The sequence below is a fragment of the Piliocolobus tephrosceles genome, chromosome 13 (assembly GCF_002776525.5).
Source record: "Piliocolobus tephrosceles isolate RC106 chromosome 13, ASM277652v3, whole genome shotgun sequence".
NCBI classification, from domain to species: Eukaryota; Metazoa; Chordata; class Mammalia; order Primates; family Cercopithecidae; genus Piliocolobus; species Piliocolobus tephrosceles.
Window position 1 is genome coordinate 75781435 of NC_045446.1, and position 20424 is coordinate 75801858.

The following is a 20424-nucleotide window of genomic DNA, read 5'->3' on the forward strand; positions in this document are numbered from 1 at the left end:
TGGAGAGGATGTGGAGAAATAGGAACACTTTTACACTGTTGGTGGGATTGTAAACTAGTTCAACCATTATGGAAAACAGTATGGCAATTCCTCAAGGATCTAGAACTAGATGTACCATATGACCCAGCCATCCCACTACTGGGTATATACCCAAAGGATTATAAATCATGCTGCTATAAAGACACATGCATATGTATGTTTATTGCGGCACTATTCACAATAGCAAAGACTTGGAATCAACCCAAATGTCCATCTGTGACAGACTGGATTAAGAAAATGTGGCACATATACACCATGGAATACTATGCAGCCATAAAAAAGGATGAGTTTGCGTCCTTTGTAGGGACATGGATGCAGCTGGAAACCATCATTCTTAGCAAACTATCACAAGAACAGAAAACCAAACACCGCATGTTCTCACTCATAGGTGGGAACTGAACAATGAGATCACTTGGACTCGGGAAGGGGAACATCACACACTGGGGCCTATCATGGGGAGGGGGGAAGGGGAGGGATTGCATTGGGAGTTATACATGATATAAATGATGAATTGATGGGTGCTGACGAGTTGATGGGTGCAGCACACCAACATGGCACAAGTATACATATGTAACAAACCTGCACGTTATGCACATGTACCCTAGAACTTAAAGTATAATAAAAAATAAAAATAAAAAAAACAAAAAAACAACAAAAAAAAAATAGAGAGTCCTGAGGACTTAGTCTTAGGTGTTCCTACATTTAGAAGAAAAAAGTGAACAAAGTGGTATGTACAAGAAGGTGGACATGATAAGGTATGCCAAATACTCCTGAAAATAAGAATTCAACAGTGAAATTTGAAACATGGAGGTCTCTATAACCTTGATAAGTATGTACAAGCTTACTTATACTTTGGGTGGAGAGTGAAGGACACAAAAACATAACATGGGGTAGCTGCAGGAGAAAATAGGAGATGAAAAGGTATGAACTGTGAGTATAAACAACATTTTTTTTTTGAGACAGAGTCTCACTTTATTGCCCAGGCTGAAGTGCAATTGTGCAGTCTCAGCTCACTGCAACCTCTGCCTCCTAAGTTCAAGCAATCCACCCACCTCAGCCTCCCAAAGTGCCGAGATTACAGGCATGAGCCACTGTGCCCAGCCATAAAGAATTTTGTATACATTTTGCTGTGAAGGGGTTCATAGAAATGGGAGAGAAGCCTGATATGGTTTGGCCGTGTCCCCACCCAAATCTCATCTTGAATTGTAACTCCCACAATTCCCACATGTTATGGGAAGGACCCAGTGGGAGGTAATTGAATCATGGGGTTGGGTCTTTCTCATGCTGTTCTCATGATAGTAAATAAGTCTCACAAGATCTGATGGTTTTATAAAGAGGAGTTCCCCTGCACAAGCCCTCTCTCTTTGCCTGCCACCATCCACGTAGGATATGACTTGCTCCTCCTTGCCTTCCGCCATAATTGTGAGACTCCCCAGCCACATGGCAGTGTAGGTCCATTAAACCTTTTTTTCTTCCCGGTCTCCAGTATGTCTTTATCAGCAGTGTAAAAACGGACTAATACACAGCCACATGACAAGAACTGTGGCTTTATGTAGAAGAATGCATTCACTGCCAAATCATGGCCCAGAAAGCAACCAGGAGAAGAAAGATCCCAACGTCTCTTTCCTCCCACTCACAAATCACCCACTAGTACCTTCCATTGGCCAAACTCAAACAGAAGTCAGAGGACAACAGAAGACAAGGTAAAGGGAGATGACAGATGAAGGGAATGGATTTTAAAGATGACAATAGTAGCAAACACTTACTGCGCATTTACTATGTGCTAGGCACTGTGAGATATGCAATACACATATTAATTTATTTTTCCTGACAGCAATCATATGAGGTGAATACTTTTATTATCATCCCCATTTTACAGAAAGCGAAACTGGGGCACAGAATGGCTATAAAACTTTCCTAAAATCATACAACTTGCAAGTGGCAGAGGAGCTAGAACACAAACCCAGAACATAAACCCAGGCAATCTGGCTCCAGAATCCATGCTCTTAACCCTTACACCAAACTGTTTAACAGAAGATGTTTGTGTGCTAATGAAATAATTAAATAGGAAAATAAAAATTGATTTCAAATAGAGGAAGAATAATATTCCTTGAGTAAATGAGAAGTCGGGACATAACCTGCCATGGATCTTCTCCATTTGTCCTTACAGATTATGTTTCTTCCGTTATCCATCCTGTTCTGTGCCCCAGGAGGCTGACCTTAACAGACTGTATCATCTAGCTCCCTTATCCTCTAGCTTCCAATTGGGGTCCACTAATGGGAGGCACCAGCAGGAAATCAGGGAAGAGAAGAAATCGGGGTTGGGATGTTCATTCCCCCAGCTCTCTTCCTACTGGGCCCTAATTTAGCAGTGGCTGTGTTCCTCTTCTTAAAGCCATAGCTTCTGTCAGGCAGCCCCTTCAATAATACCATACTGTGTTACAGTAACAGCTCGCTCTCCATGCTCCTTAAGCAGTCTCGCTGTTCCTAGTTCCCCAGTGCTTCCATTCCTAGTTGGCCCTCTTAACTCTGTTCATACCTTTGTAACAGATCTTTCACTTAAATCTCTTTGAGAAGGCCTTCTCTGGCCGGGCACAGTGGCTCACGCCTGTAATCCTAGCACTTTGGGAGGCCAGAGACGGGTGGATTGCCTGAGATCAGGAGTTCAAGACCAGCCTGAGCAACATGGTGAAACCCCATCTCTACTAAAATACAAAAAAAAAAAAAAAAAAAAAAGTAGCTGGGCGTGGTAGCATGCACCTGTAGTCCTAGCTCCTCGGGAGGCTGAGGCAGGAGAATTGCTTGAACCTGGGAGGTGGAGATTGCAGTGAGCTGAGATGCTGCCACTGAACTCCAGCCTGGCAACAGAGTGAGACTCTGTCTCAAAATAAATAAATAAAACACATAAAGAGAAGGCCTTCTCTTACCTGCTAGGACTATGACTGATACTCTAACCAAGTGGAGGATTTGACAGATAAGAGGATAGAGTTTGTTCACTTTAATAAAAGGGAAAGCAGAATATTTGGATGCAGATATAGGTAAGTTGGTAGATTAAGTGGTGAGAAGATAAGAAGGTTCTCTTTTGTTTGTTTTCATTGTCTCAATAAAATAAGAAGAAAGGTCAGCAGCTAATGTTGAAGAAGGTGAGGTATATTGCATTTGAGGAGAAAGAAGGTTTGAAAATGTTCCCTGGGAGAACAAGAAAGTGGACTGTCTGAAGAAATATAATAGGTGTTTGGTCATAAATTTAAAGTGCAAACAGTTAACAGTATTTCTTCAGCTATATTTGTCTGCCTTGATGTACACATGGAGGAGACAGACACAGGTTGATCCAGAGGCTGATTTTTGCCCCCCAATGAAGAGAAAAACAAAGAAATTGAGGATGCATGCAAATTGAGTAATCACAGTAATGAACCGTGTATTCTAAGTTTGGTGAGGTAGGACATGAAGACTTATGGTAGCTAACAAGCATGAAAATGTGTAGAGTCAATGATTTAGTAGCAGTTGTGGGATCAAACAATTACTGATATGGGAAGTATAGAAATGAACTGGGTCAATAAGAGGAGGTGATAAGTGGTGATCAGAGAGTGGGATGTTTAAAAGTGAGATGTTAGAGCCTATTAATAATATTAAGATACAGCATAAAACATAAGAGTGGGTGGCTAAGATGCTGTGGAGGAAGAAATTATTACTGGATAGGTGATCAAGGAACAGATCCAAAAACTACATTATCCACAAAGACAAAATAATGATGATAATACAAATTTGAGAGTACAAAATCATGTAGAATATTAGTGTCCAGGCCAGGCACAGTGCCTTATTCCTGTAATCCCAGTACTTTGGGAGGCTGAGGCAGGTGGATCGCTTGAGGTCAGGAGTTTGAGGCCAGTCTGGGCAACATGGTGAAATCCCATTTCTACAAAAAAAGAACTCGTGCAGCAACTATTTCTGAAGCACAAGGCTTATTTTGGAAATTATTTTTGAATAACTTTTTTTCAAAACTCAGGGCTTTGCTGAAAGCATTTAATATGCAGTATAATTTGTTTCTGTGAGTTTTAAACTTTTAGGGACTCATGATTAAGGCATTTTGTAAGGACTGGCATACTCTGGAGTTTGCTAGCTCTAGGTACCTTTGATGATTCGATTTGCAAATATATATTCCTGCAAAGAGAGTTCTAACCTTATGATTTTGTGAAGGCTTATTGTTTTGACAGCAAACTAGAAACTGAATATCAGCTAGAACCTGGGGAATAAAGAACTAGAAACCAGGGAACTTATATATATGTATATGTGTGTGTGTGTGTATATGTGTGTGTATATATATGTGTGTGTGTGTATGTGTGTGTGTGTGTGTATATATATATATATATGTTTTGTTTTGTTATTTTTTAAACAGGGTCTCACTCTGTTGCCCAGGCTGGATAGCAGTGGTGTGATCAGAGCTTGCTGCAGCCTCAACCTCCCAGGCTTAAGGAATCCTCCCACCTCAGCCTCCCAAGAAGTTAGAACAACACACGTGCACCACCATGACCAGCTTGTTGTTGTTGTTGTTGATACAGGGTGTCACAATGTTACCCACGCTGGTCTTAAACTCCTGGCCTCAAGTGATCCTCCCACCTCAGCCTCTCAAAGTGCTGAGATTAGAGGTGTGAACCACCATGCCTGGCCTGAAATATATTCTATATGGTATGTCTGTAGGTTATTATTGAAATGTTTGGAATTCCTAACACAGTCTAAGAAGTTCTGTGGTTTCTGAGCAGAGAACACTTTCTGATGTAAAAGTGAAATGTTTCCTTAAGAAACTCTTAGGACTGGTGCTTGTAGATGAATGCTCCTCATTCTCAACCTCTTCTATCTTTTGCTAGGAGCCGGAACTAACAGCATAAAGGAGAAGCCTTTCCTACGAGATACTCATGGGATACTTTTTCTTCCACACTCTTTCTTTTGGTTGGTCCTTTTAATCAACACTCGATACCAAACTGGAAAGGAGTATAAAGGTGAAAACCAGCACTGAGATCTGCATGCCTCAGTAAAGTGGGGTCACAAATATAAGTTATGTCACACCACATACCTGCAAAGAAAATGTGTTTTTTAATGTGTTTATGATTTTTCTAGATGCTTCACAAGCTCTCAACCCCTGGTTAATTGTGAAAAGTAACCATCTAATCCAGTTTATTTTTTTTCTAATTTTAATTTTTATTTTTCTTTCAATAGTTTTGGGGAAACAGGTGGGGTTTACTGAATGGAAAAGTAATTTAGTGGTGATTTCTAAGATTTTGGTGCACCCATCACCTAAGCAGTGTACTTGGGTACACTGTACCCAATGTATAGTCTTTTATCCCTCACCCCTTGCCCTCTTGATGACTCTGCATACAATGTTTGGTTTTCCATTCCTGAGTTACTTCACTTAGAATAATGACTCCAACCCCATCCAGGTTACTGTGAATGCCATGATTTCATTCCTTTTATGGCTTTGTAGTATTCCATGGTGGTGGGGGTATGTGTGTGTGTGTGTGCGCGCGCGCGCATATATATAAAAAAAAGATACCTATATAAAATGATATAGATATATAAAATGATACACACACACACACACATATATATAATATATATATTTAATATATATATAATATATATATATATTACATTTTCTTTATCCACTCGTTGGTTGATGGGCATTTAGGCTGGTTCACAGTTTTGCAATTATAAATTGTGCTGCTATAGACATGCATGTGCAAGTGTCTTTTTCATATAATGACATCTTTTCCTCTGGGTAGATAACCAGTAGTGGGATTGCTGGATCAAATGGTAGTTCTACTTTTAGTTCTTTAAGGAATCTTCATACTATTTTCCATAATGATTGTACTAGTCTATATCCCCACCAGCAGTGTAAAACCGTTACCTTTTCACATATCCATGTCAACATCTGTTATTTTTTAAATATGGCCATTCTTGCAGTAGTGAAGTGCTATCTCATTGTGGTTTTGATTTGCATTTCCCTGATCATTACTGATGTTGAGCATTTTTTCATGTTTGTTGGTCTCTTCTATATCTTCTTTTGAGAATTATCTATTCATATCCTTAGCCCACCTTTTGATGGGATTACTTGTTTTCTTCTTGCTGATTTGTTTGCATTCCTTGTAGATTCTGGATATTAGTCTTTTGTCTAGTGTATAGATTGCAAAGATTTTCTCCCATTCTGTGTGCTGTCTGTTTACCCTGCTGATTATTTATTTTGCTGTACAGAAGCTTTTTAGTTTAATTAAGTTCCATCTATTTTTCTTTGTTTTGGTTGCATTTGCTTTTGGGTTCTTTGTCATGAGGTCTTTGCCTAAGCCAATGTCTAGAAGGGTTTTTCCAATGTCATCTTCTAGAATTTTTATGGTTTCAGGTATTAGATTTAAGTCTTTGATCCATCTTGAGTTGATTTTTTTATACAATGAGAGATGAGGATCCAGTTTCATTCTCCTGCATGTGGCTTGCCAATTATCCCAGAACCATTTGTTGAATAGGGTGTCCTTTCCCCACTTTATGTTGTTGTTTGCTTTGTCAAAGATCAGTTGACTGTAAGTATTTGGCTTTATTTCTGGGTTCTCTAGTCTGTTCCATTGGTCTACATAAGGCCTACCTAACTTTTAAATTCCAATTTGGATGCCCTTTCTTTTTTCTCTTGTCTGATTGCTCTGAGTAGGACTTCTAATACTATGTTGACTAGAAGTGGTGGAAATGGGCATCCTTGTCTTGTTTTAGTTCTCAAGGGGAGGGTTTTCAACTTTCCCTCATTCAGTATAATGTTTGCTGTTGATTTGTCATACATAGTTTTTATTACCTTAAGGTATGTCCCTTCTGTGCTGATTTTGCTGAGAGTTTTAATCATAAAGGAGTGCTGGATTTTGTCAAATGCTTTTTCTCCATCTGTTGAGATGATCATGTGATTTTTGTTTCTAATTCTGTTTATGTGATATATCACAGTTGTTTTTTTGTTTTTTTTTTTTTTCTAAGACAGAGTCTCAACAGAGTCCTAAGACAGAGTCCAGCCTGTCTCCCAGGCTGGAGTGCAGTGGCATAATCTTGGCTCACTGCAACCTCTGCCTCCCAGGTTCAAGCTATTCTCCTGCCTCAGCCTCTGGAGTAGCTGGGACTACAGGTGTGTATCACCATGCCTGGCTAATCTTTTGTATATGTTTTTTGTAGCAACAGGGTTTCGCCATGTTGATCAGACTGGTCTTGAACTCTTGACGTCATGATCTACCCATCTCAGCCTCTCAAAGTGATGGGATTACAGGTGTGAGCCACCACACCCAGCCTGTATCATATTTATTGACTTTCGGATATTAAACCATCCCTGTACCCCTGGTATGAAAACCACTTGATTATGGTGTATGATCCATTTGATATGCTCTTGGATATTGTTAGCTAGTATTTTGTTGAGGATTTTTGTATCTATTTTCATCAGGGATATTGGTCTGTAGTTTTCTTTTTTTGTTATGTACTTTCTGGGTTTTGGTATTAGGGTGATACTGGCTTCACAGAATGATTTAGGAGGATTCCCTCTTTCTCTATCTTTTGGAATAGTGTCAATAGGACTGGTACCAACTCTTTGAATGTCTGATAGATTTCAGCTGTGAGTCCATTTGGTTCTGGACTTTTTTTGTTGGTAACTTTTTAATTACCCTTTCAATCTCGCTACTTGCTATTGGTCTGTTCAGAGTTTCTATTTATTCCTGATTTAATCTAGAAGGGTTGTATATTTCTTGGCATTTATCCATCTCCTCTACATTTTCTAGTTTGTCCACATAATGGTGTTCATAATAGTCTTGAATGATCTTTTGTGTTTCTGTGGTATCAGTTGTAATAGCTCCCATTTCACTTATAATTGAGTTCATTTAGATCTTCTCTCTTTTCTTGGTTAGTCTCACAGTCTATCAATTTTGTTTATCTTTCAAATAACCAGCTTTTTGTTTCATTTATCTTTTGTATTTTTTTGTTTTGATTTCATTTAGTTCTGCTCTGATCTTTGTTACTTCTTTTTTCTGTTAGGTTTGGGTTGGTTTTTCTTTGTTTCTCTAGTTCCTTCAGGTGTGACCTTAGATTGCCTATTTATGCTTTTTCAGACTTTTTGATGTAAGCATTTAATGCTATGAACTTTCCTCTTAGCACTACTTTTGCTGTGTCCCAGAGGTTTTGATAAGCTGTATCACTACTATTGTTCAGTTCAAAGAATTTTTTAATTTCCATCTTGATTTCATTGTTGACCCAAAGATTATTCAGGAGCAGAATCTTAAATTTCCATGTATTTGTATAGTTTTGAGGGTTCCTTTTGGAGTTAATTTCCTGTTTTATTTCAGTGTGGTCTGAGAGAGTACTTGATTCTGATTTTCTTAAATTAATATTGATACTTGTTTTGTGGCCTATCCTATGGTCTACCTTGGAGAATGTTCCATGTGCTGATGAGTAGAGTGTATATTCTGCAGTTTTGGGGTAGAATGTTCTGTAAATATTTGTTAAGTTCATTTGTTCTGGGTATAGTTTAAGTCCATTATTTCCTTGTTGACTTTCTGTCTTGATGACTTCTCTAGTGTTGTCGGTGGAGTATTAAAGTCCCCCACTATTATTGTGTTGCCGTCTATCTCATTTCTTAGGTCTAGTAATAATTGTTTTATAAATATGGGAGCTCCAATGTTAGGTGCATATATATTTAGGATTATGATATTTTCTTGTTGGATGGATCTTTTTATCATTACATAATGTCTTGGTCTTTTTCAACTGTTGTTGTTTTAAAGTCTGTTTTGTCTGATATCAGAATAGCTACTCCCGCTCACTTTTGGTTTCCATTTTCATAGGGTATCTTTTTCCATGCCATTACCTTAAGTGAGTTCTTATGCATTAGGTGAGTCTCTTGAAGACAGCAGATACTTGGTGGGTAGATTTTTATCCATTCTGCCATTCTGTACTTTTTAAGTGGAGCATTTAGGTCATTTACATTCAACATTAGTACTGAGATGTGAGGTACTGTTTTATTCATCATGCTAGTTGTTGCCTGAACATCTTGGGGTTTTTCTTTGTGTTAGTGTTTAATAGGCCCTGTAAGATTTATGCTTTAAGGAGGTTCTATTTTGGTGTATTTCAAGGTTTTGTTTCAGGATTTAGATCTCCTTTTAGCATTTCTTGTGGTGCTGACTTGGTAGTGATGAATTCTCTCAACAATTTGTTTGTCTGAAAAATGACCTTATCTCTCCTTCATTTATAAAGCTCAGTTTTGCTGGATACAAAATTCTTGGCTGAAATTTACTGTGTTTGAGGAGGCTAAGGATAGGACCCCAATCTCTTCTGGCTTATAGGGTTTCTGCTGAGAAACCTGCTATTAATCTGATAGGTTTTCCTTTATAGGTTATCTGATGCTTTTGCCTCACAGCTCTTGAGATTCTTTCCTTTGTTCTTGACTTTATATAACCTGATGACTATGTGACTGGGTGATGATCTTTTTGTGATGAATTTACCAGGTGTTTTTTGAGCTTCTTGAATTTGGATGTTTAGATCTCTGGTGAGGCCAGGTAAGGTTTCCTCGATTATGCTTTCCAAACTTTTAGATTTTTCATCTTTCTCGGGAATATCAATTATTCTTAGGTTTGGTGAATATAATCACAAATTTATTGGAGGCTTCGTTCATATTTTTTTTCTTTGTCTTTGTTGGATTAGGTTACTTTGAAAGCCTTGTCTTCAAGCTCTGACATTCTTTTTCCTACTCATTCAATATTATTGTTGAAACTTTCTGGTGCATTTTGTATTTCTCTAAACATGTCTTTCACTTCCAGAAGTTGTGATTGTTTTTTCTTTATGATATCTATTTCTCTGGAGTATTTTTCATCCATATCCTGTATTGTTTTTTAAATTTATTTAAGTTGGTTTTCCCCTTTCTCTGGTATCTCCTTGAGTAGCTTAATTATCAACCTTCTAAATTCTTTACCTGGCAATTCAGAGATTTTTTTTTAATTATTGATTTGAATCCATTGCTGAGGAGCTAGAGTGGTCTGTTAGGGTTGTTGTAAAACCTCATCTTGTCATATTTTCTGATTCCTTCTCATTTGGGTAGACTATTTCAGCGGAAAAATCTGGAACTCAAGGGCTGCTATTTAGATTCTTTTGCCCCATGGGGTGGTCCCTTGATGTGGTACACTCCCCCTTCCCCTAGGGATGAGGCTTGCTGTGAGCCAGACTGCAGTGACTGTTATTGCTCTTCTGAGTCTAGCCACCCAATGGGGCTACAAGGCTCCGAGCTGGTGCTGGGAAATGTCTGCAAAAAGTCCTGTGATACGATCCATCTTCAGGTCTCAGCCATGGATACCAGCGCCTGCTCTGTTGGAGGTGGCAGGGGAGTGAAATAGACTCTGTAAGAGTCCTTGATTGTAGATATGTTTAGTGTGCTGGCCTTCTCAAATGCTGGTTATGCTAGCAGTGAAGTTGTCATGTGGACAGATTCAGGACCACTGGTTAGCCAGGATGTTGCAGGGTACATGGAATTAGCTGTTGTTTTCCTCTTCCTTGGGGCAGGGTTATTCCGTCATTGAGTTGCTGCAATGTCCTGAGTTGGTCAGACTACAGCCAGAAGGTGGTGCTTTCAAGAGAGCATCAGCTGTGATAGAAGAGGGGGGATATAAGCTTGCCCTAAGTTGACCAAGATAAGTATTCAGGTTTCTCAAGTAATGGGCAGGGTCATAAAGCTCCCAAGAGTTTATGTCTTTCGTGATCCACTACTGGATATAGAGAAATACTATGAAGTCAGGGCAGGGTTAGGCAGATCTGAGCTCAGACTCTCCTTGGGTGGGGCTTGCTGCAGCCACTGTTGGGGGGTGGGAGGGGTGGTTTTTGGGCCAATGGGGTTAAATTCCAAAGGGGATTATGGCTGCCTCTGTCACCAGGAAAGTGGGGGAAAGCCAGTAGCCATAGGCCCCACCCAGCTCTCACCCAGTTGGTGAGGCTGGTCTCACTCCCATCTAACACCACTGAGTTTGTCTCCAAGCAGCCTGCACAGGGGACTCAGACCTAGCCCCAGGTTATAAGTTTCCCAGCTGAGAAAGCAAGCAGGGCTTTCAGGTCACACCTCTCCCCATCTGCCCACATTGTCCTCCATGACTCCTCCTCTCCTTTCTGCAGCTTGCCCCCACATTCTGCTCAAGAGAGTTTGTGCCCAGTCAAAATTACTATAAAAATCACAATTACTTTTGCATAGTATCTAAACATTTTTTAATATAGTATAATAATATGAATTTGACCAGCTCAAGAAACTTCTTATGATTTTATCTGTTTAATCCAAATAACCATTTATTTCAAAGGACTCATCACAATTATACTTATTTAATATCTTATTTGCTTAATGTAGTAGACAATGAGCTACATGAAAATAAGGTATACATCTCTCTCACCACTAAAACCCCAGAGCCTAATGTGGTGTCTCTTTGATAGTGGGAGATCAAATGTATTTTTTCAAATGAAAGAAATTTAATGAAGAACTGTTCATCCCATACCAGATTTGGCTGAATTAGGACTGGTCCCTGCATTCAAGAAGCTCACAGTCTGCTGAAGGAGACCAACATGTAATCAATAAACAATAGTACAATATAATAAGTGGTGTGTCAGAAATATAAACAAACACCATAGAAACATAAGGGAGGACGTGATTAATTCTGCTTAAAGGTAGAAAATATTGAGAAGTTTTTGACCAAGTAATAAATACACATTTCCTTGGAATGGATGTTTATACTAAGAAATAATGTCTATAACACATTCTGTTAACTTTATTAGTTCCACAGTTCCATAAAACATATCTATATTGACAATTTTTTTTAGATATTACTATGCTATTTCAGGACATCTTGAAAGAGCTTATTCCTAAAATAATCTTTTAGAATTTTTTTATATTCCTATATATATATATATAAATTCTCTGAAAGTAGTTCAACAACAAAAAGTTAAATTCAAGACTATAACAATAATAATACTAGTTCTTTCGCTATAGGAAAATCTAGATGAGAAAGCCTATTGCTTTTTTGTCAGCTACCACATATTAGTTACAGTGATCATCACCACATTTTCATTTATTATGTACTTAACAGAAATCACGAGATCGTTTCACACTCCCAACAAAAGCTTTGAGGTTTCACTATCTCACTATATAGGGAAGTCTCATATGCCCTCAGATTAAATGATTTTTTTCCTGTATTAGCTACAGCACAAATAATAGCATCCTTCATTTAGAAACAACCAGCCTTATACTCATCTAAAGCACATAAATTTAGTTAAATGGTGCCATCTGGTGACATAAATCTTACAGTAAATATAAAAGTCCAGAGTCCAGAATAATATCCAACCTTCTTGATGGCATCCAACCCAAAGCATCTAACTTAAGAAATACTTGATCCTGCCTGACATGAAACACACAATTAATCACACTCAGTATATGGCAGTTTAACAAAGGGAATTATAACAATTGTTTGACCCACATTTTATGCTCACCACTCATGTTTTTCAAGTCTTTGGAAGAGACTTGTGTCTAACAGGATGCCCTATACAACTCTTTAGAAGACATTTTTAAAGCATAAATATCAAGGACATTTTGAATCCCTGTTCCAGGCAGATCCATTTCCTCACTCTCCTTTGAACACATATCTAAGTGTATAATTTCCAGCACTTCAAAATGTCACTTCCTTAAGAAAGCTGTCGGCCAGGCACGGTCACTCACGCCTGTAATCCCAGCGCTTTGGGAGGCTGAGGCGGGTGAATCACAAGCTCAGGAGTTCAAGATCAGCCTAGTCAACATGATGAAACCCCATCTCTACTAAAAAATATACAAAAATTAGCTAGGCGTGGTGGCACATGCCTGGAGTCCCAGTTACTCAGGAGGCAGAGGCAGAAGAATCGCTTGAATGGGAGGTGGAGGTTGCAGTGAGCCAAAGATCGAGTCACTGCACTCCAGCCTGGGCAACAGAGCTAGAAACTCTACCTCTTCTTTGTATATAAACTATTTATGAAATTTTGTTTAATGCTTGTCTTCCCAGTGTGTATTATAGTGTTTGGCAAAGTGTTCAATAAATATCTTGTGAATGAATGAATGTGTGAATGGATGGTGAAAACATCCTTCTCTACTCTCTTTTCTAATGCAAATCCTATTAGTGACAAGGCTCGGCTGAAGTTTATATTTTATATAAAACCTTCTGTAACAACACCAATGTACAGTAAGCCCATGCTTCTCCTATACCACTTTGGACTAGCCCCCAAAATTTAGTCCTCCACTATATGATGTGTTGTACTTTTTTTCATGTACATAAATATTACTTTCTTCATTGACCTTAAGCTCCCTAAGTGTAGGCATCTGGTCTTAATAGCATCCATCTGCATAAGTCTATGTAAATAGGTAAACACTTCATAAATACTTTGATAACTATTATTACTCAATTGTATTAACTAAAACACTTGTACTCTTTTTATTTCAATAAGTATTGTAAAAAAATAAGTAGAAACATAATAGACCTTAGCAACTAAGAATTTCACATTCACTGTTTTGAACAGTCAAGACTTCATTTAAAGATTCATAATATGTAATTTGTTTGTTTCACCTGAAGCACATGCTTTGAGGTTGTGAGTGGCAGCAAGTATTACCTAGTAAATGCCTCTCTCACGTGAGCCAGTAACAACATATCAATGTAGCTTTATCCATAGAGATACTTATTGTAACATAGAATTCTATCCATAGGATAATTTTAACACAAGTAGAAACTATCTTGTAACATAAATAGAAACTATCATTAATTATCCAAAGAGAAAAAAAAATCTATTAAATGTTTTAGATATTCTATTGTAAGGCCGGGTGTGGTGCCTCATGCCTGTAACCCCAGCACTTTGTAATGCCAAGGTGGGAGGATCACTTGAGCCCAGGAGTTCAACACCAGCCTGGGCAACATGGTGAAGTCTCCTTTCCACAAAAAAATACAAAAATTAGCCAGGCATGATTGTGCACATCAGTAGTCCCAGGTACCAGGGAGGCTGAGGTGGGAGGATTGCTTGAGCCCAGAAAGCGGAGGTTGCAGTGAGCTGAGAATGCACCATTGCACCCCAGGCTGGGCAACAGACAAGACTGTCGAAAGAAAGAAAGAAAAGAAAGAAAAGAAGGAAGGAAGGAAGGAAGGAAGGAAGGAAGGAAGGAAGGAAGGAAGGAAGGAAGGAAGGAAGGAAGGAAGGAGAGAGAAGGAGAGAGAGAAAGAGAGAGCGGAAGAGAGAGGAAGTGAGGGAGGAAGTGAGGGCGGGAGGGAGAAAGAAAGAAAAAGAAAGAAAGAGAAAGAAAGAAAGAAAAGAAAGAGAGAGAGAGACAGAAAGAAAGAAAGAGAAAAGAAAGAAAAGGAAGGAGAGAAAGAAAGAAAGAGAAAAGAAAGAAAAGGAAGGAGAGAAAGAGAGAGAGAGAATAAAAAGAAAATTAAAAATAAAAAGATATGCTACCGTATTTTTAAAAAGAAAATTGGACGCCATAATGATAATTGTGAGTTTATGAATTACAAAGTACTCAAGATATGTCCCAGAATGATAATGGCTCATTATAGTTGTTAAAGATTAAATCAAATCCTATAAAACACAAGAAGGAAAAAAATGCCACTGTCATATTCTCCCAAGTTTAGTAATAATATTCACACACTGTTAACATATTGCTTTCCTTGAATGGCCAAATACCTAACCATTTAGAACATATGTTCTCAAATTTTAACATGCCTCAGAATCACCTGGAAGGATTAGTAAAGTACCCTTTGCTGAGCCCTACTTCCAGAGTTTCTTATTCAGTTAGTAGGTCTAGGGTGAGAACCAAGAATTTGCAATTCTAACCAAGTTCACAGGCAACTAGTGCTGCGGTCCAAGAACCACATCTTGAGAACCTCTGTTTTTGAAGATTACAGCCCAGTTGTTCCACCATTAATCTTTAAATGGGTTAACAAAAAAAGATATAAATAAACTAAAAGAATAATAAATACAGCCAAGTTGCTCCAAATCCACACAACAACTGCAAGGGCCTTCACACTTGCTATTTAAATAATCCTTCACTTCCTTATGATCAGATGGCAAAAAGTATACATTATGATTAATAATTAAGACCAAAACAGCCATGATATTTTCAAAGAGATGTTATTTTGAAATAAAATTCTTACATTAGAATTACTATTAGGAAAATATGTAGGGTTTTTTTTTTTTACTCAAATTCTTATACATATTTCTTTTATAAACCTTACCATCATTATAACTGAATAATAATTAATTCTGTGTTTAATTTCTTTTTTCCCCTACTTGTCCATAAGGGTATTGACTGTCCTCTGTAACTTACTGTTGTATCCCTATTGCATAGCACAATGTCCAACACATAACTGGCATTTTTAAAAGAAGTGTTGATAAATGAATAAAAATTTATTAGAAGTTTATTATAATTATTAAAGGTCCACATTATGAGTGTATAGAAAGGGGCAGAAGTATATTCAATTTACCATAAGGCAATGTGGTAAATGCTTTTTAGTAATATGAACAAAATGCTATGAGACACAATGAAAGGGTTAGTTACAGCTGCCAGCAAGTAGGAATGTGTTAGAAGGCTTCAACAAAGAGATGATAAATCCCAGTATGTAATACATCTGCTGTATCACCCCTATTGCTAGTAATCTCAAAAATCCACAAGGTTCTTTGTTAAGATTTATGGAAATGAAATGTACTCTATTCTAACACAAAGTCTAACATGTAAGGTTTAACAGCCTCCATAAAATAAGATAAGCCCTTTTCTAAGATTTTGCCACTGGTAGAGTTTTTTAAAAGTATCATTTACAGCTTGTTCTCCTCTAATTTCCCTCTATTTCCTGTCCCAAAAATTCCCCCTCACACAATGGGAAGAAATATAAGGCAATAAGTTAGATAAACAAGCCTAATATGATTTTAGAAGGGTTGAAATCTGTGAAATATATCTATAGTTATTTCCATACTTTATAAGACTAAAGAATAACACATAATTTTCAATAAGTTACAAAGAACATTTGTGTTACATATTTAAAATTCAACTAACCCATAATATTATTTATTTAAAGTCTTCAAAAACAAGTATAGTGGTAATATAGTTCTTTAAAAATTAAAAGTCAATTTAGAATTACAAAAATAATTTTAAAAAATGATTCAAAACCAGGCGTGGTTGTGCACATCTGTAATCCCAGCACTTTGGGAAGCCAAGGCAGGCAGATCACGAAGTCAGGAGTTTGAGACCAGCATGACTAACATGGTGACACCCCATCTCTACTAAAAATAAAAAAAAGTAGCCAGGAGTGGTGGTGTGCACCTGTAATCCCAGCTACTCAGGAGGCTGAGGCAGGAAAATCGCTTGAACCCAGGAGGCAGAATTTTCAGTTAGCCAATATTGCACCACTGCACTCCAGCCTGGGCGACAGAGTGAGACTCTGTCTCAAAAAATAATAATAATAATAATAATAATAATAATAATAATAATTCATCTTGCTTCTTTATCACCTAACTGAAGAACTGAAGAATAAATAACCTAATAAAAGTGGCTTGAAAATCTTAATGTTTTATATATTCTAAATAAAAGAGATTTACATATTCTAAATTAATTTGTAAAATATCACGGAATTCCAATTCCATCTAAATGTGCAAGCGCTTCTAGCATATTGCCATTTTAGGTTTGTTTTGTTTTGGTACATTAATGAACACTGATTATTATTATCTTATTTAGCTATTCTAAACAAAGAGACATAAATTAATCATAAAATATTATGAATTCCAATTCCCTTATTTTCAAATTCTGGAAAGTGTTGATGGTATAATCATCTTAAAACTTTATTCATTTGGATAAATGTTTCCTTAGTATTACCACAAGATGTCACTCTAAGCCTAGCATCTAAATGTGCAGCATCTAGCATATTGCTGTTTCAGGTTTTTTTTATTTTTTGCATTTGGTATGGGTACACTAATGAACACCAACTACTGTCTTTCAAAAACTTAAAGTGATTTTTTCCACTCTCAGTTACTGGCAAATAAAAAATCAAAACAAATAATATAGGGACTCTAGAAGAAAGGAGGAAGAAAGTTAATCAAACAGTTCATCATTCTCCATGCTTATCAGGTATCTTGTTACTTACCATAAAAGCAATGTATCTAATCATTGAATTTTATATGATTTTACTTTATTTTTAAAAATATCAAAAATTAATGAATGTTACTTTTATAATCAAAGTTATGTTATCAAAGAACTCATTTATAAAATTCTTTTACACACTGTAATATCAGTGACAGTTATGTACACAGAATTCCTCAAAGAATATACCATCTAAAACATGCTAGTATTTTTTTAAGCATATGATGAAGGACCACAAAAGGAAGACATTATTCATTTTATGGTGATACTTTTCAGCTGGGGGCAGTGGCTCAAGCCTGTAATCCAAATACTTTGGGAGGTTGAGATGGGAGGATCAGTTGAGCCCACGAGTTCAAGACCAGCCTGGGAAACATATAGAGACCCTATCTCTACTAAGAATTGAAAAATAAAGGCCAGGCGCATTTGGTTCATGCATGTAATCCCAGCACTTTGGGAGGCCCAGGTGAGTGGATCATGAGGTCAGGAAATCAAGACCATCCTGGTCAGCATGGTGAAACCCCCTCTCTACTAAAAATACAAAAAAATTAGCCAGGTGTGGCAGCACGCACCTGTAATCCCAGCTACTCGGGAGGCTGAGGAAGGAGAATTGCTTGAACCCAGGACGCAGAGGCTGCAGTGAGCCGAGATCATGCCGCTGCACTCCAGCCTGGGCGACAGAGCGAGACTCCATCTCAAAAATAAATTAAAAAAATAAAATAAAATAGAGTGATGATTTTCATCTGTAGAGAGAGGGACTGGTTTCCTTGTCACATGTAAATATTACAGCATGTTCTGCAGTAATAGTATTTTATTATCCATTTGTGTTTTCTACATTATGATCCCTTCTATTTCTACAGCTAATGAGAGTCACGCAAGGTACTATTTCAATGTGTTGGCTATGTATTGGCCAGAACAATGGGTGAAACCACTATCTTCCATTACTTGTAACAGGGAAAAAAAAGGGTAGGGTGGGGTGGCGGAGTTGGTTCAAACAGAATGCAAATTATAGACCATAACAATGCCCTATATTTCAATGACTCCCTACCTATCCTTTACAAAGATATACATCTTCTCTAGGATACACAAGTCTACATGGCTTTTCTTCTTTTGTGTCCTTAAAGAAAACACACAGTGAGACCACTCAAACATTCAATAATAACAGATTACTAATCAGTACATAGGTGTCCACATTTAATTCAACAGAAAATTATGTTTTGTTGTATAATGTTGCTCTATTGTTTGCACTCTGGTTTATCCTAAAATGACTTCTAAAGACCAGCTGAAGTAAATCTATCCATTCAAAGCTGGACACTGGGATTACTTACATAACAGCTTTTTACAGATTATTGTTGCCTCTAATTTTACTAGAGAAATTCAAACTACACTATTGGCTTTAAGCCAAGATATTTATCATTCACTTAAAATAATAGCAAAATACAATTCTTTGTCACTCATTTGTCTTTGTATTCCCTAGGTAATGGTGTTACATTATCAAATGATTATAGTATTAAAAATACAGTAGAGTTATCTAAAGTATCCAACAATACCCTTTCTAAATCAAGTTCTCAAAAATTCAAACTCTCAAAAGACTTAGCCAGTCTTAAGTAAGCACATCATACAAATCTGTTAAGATAGACTGCCATTTAGTTAATGACCTTTTACTGATTATCAACTATTAATAAATAACACTATTCATTTAGTTGAAAATTTGATGTTTAAAAATGTTCTCAAAAATATTATCTTCAATGAATATAAGGTTTATTCAAATTCTGTAAGACTCCATTTAGAATTGTTTTTATTTAATACCAGCTAAGATGATTACAGTTGTGTCATTAATTCTTGCTAGCCACAATAAAATAGTTTTTAAAAGTTAATCCACAGGCAAAATAATCCTATAAAGCTTTATACTTCTATTTTTATTCAATAGACTGATTTTCAAATTTTCAAAATTGAATAACTTTTAAAATTACATTCAAACTATAAAGTTGGAGTTTTTATCAAAAAGTACATATATTTATAAGAAAAACAAAGTATTTTCATAATTAAGCCTTTTAAGTTCCTATTTTGGGATTTTATATCAATAATAACCAGCATGAAAAAGCAATGAAAATATCTAGCAGACTCAGTTATTTCTTTAAAATTATTTAAAATCAGTTATTCATTTAAATCCAGTAAAATATATTGTATAATTGAGTGGGTTTTTCATTGTTTCGTTAGTTGGTTGTTTTTTGGGGGAAAGTATTTGTTTATTTATATATTTTGCTAATTTATTTTACTTCCTAAAATATGAAAAAAGAATTAAAAGCTATTTCCATAAATATAAGAGATGTATGTATAAAAACATATATAAATAAACCATATCCTTAATGTTCTTTACAATCTTTAACAAATAGGAGAATAAACATAAGATTAAACATTATATGGTAAGCTTCATGACAAATTGGTAAGAATTCCAAAACACCGAGATTTTCATCAATAAACTTTTCAATTCTGGATCATAAACTTTCCTAAGACAAGTAAGAAAGATGAAAAGATGTTTTTATTTTTGTTTTAAGAAGAGAGTAAAAGTACAGCTTTGATTCTGAGTAGAATGTGAACCATCATTGTTATGTTACACAATTCCTTCTCTGGAGGAAGACAACTTCCTTCTCTAGCATATTTGTCCTCAATGTTTTATAACAAACTACTCAGGGTTTTCTTCTGTGTAAATTTTTCTTCCCATACAAAACATTCTTTCAATGTTTATATCTTTCAATAACCTCTTTTTATTTATATTTTCAAACAATTCCTTTCTAGGTTAACCTTATATAAGAAAAAGGAAAAAAAATAAATAAATAAAGCAAAACAATTCTTCCATTCCTGTATTAAAGAAAATTATCCCAGTTTGAAACCTGGTTAACATCAGGTTCTTTGATCACATTATTCAAACTATCAAGCCCAATTCTGATTATTAAAATGATTAATAATTATCATAATACATACCTAGCAAAGCTTGGAATAAGCTGCTCTTAAAGATACCCATCACCTTTTTAACTGCATTTTTCAACAGCTGCTCCTCTGGTCTCCTTAATTTTTTGCAGTATTCTTCCAGTAATGATAAAGCTCGGTCAGTATCTGAAAAACATGATATTATTATTATATCTTATGGTCTTAGAAAAATAGAAAGCTAACATTAAACTATTCTATAATTGTGTTCCTAACTTAATGACATGAAGTAACTT

The 20424-nt window shown here is 36.5% G+C and overlaps 1 protein-coding gene across 3 annotated transcripts in view; it reads right to left on the reverse strand.

Annotated features, from left to right (window-relative positions):
• Window positions 1–20424, reverse strand: part of DLG2 (discs large MAGUK scaffold protein 2) — a 2237713-nt gene that overhangs the window by 2189429 nt on the left and 27860 nt on the right. For all 3 annotated transcript variants that reach the window (XM_023209277.2, XM_023209278.2, XM_023209276.1), the window contains one exon: window positions 20186–20317. In XM_023209277.2, coding sequence (XP_023065045.1) covers window positions 20186–20317 — 132 coding nt within the window. The remainder of the gene's footprint in view (window positions 1–20185; window positions 20318–20424) is intronic.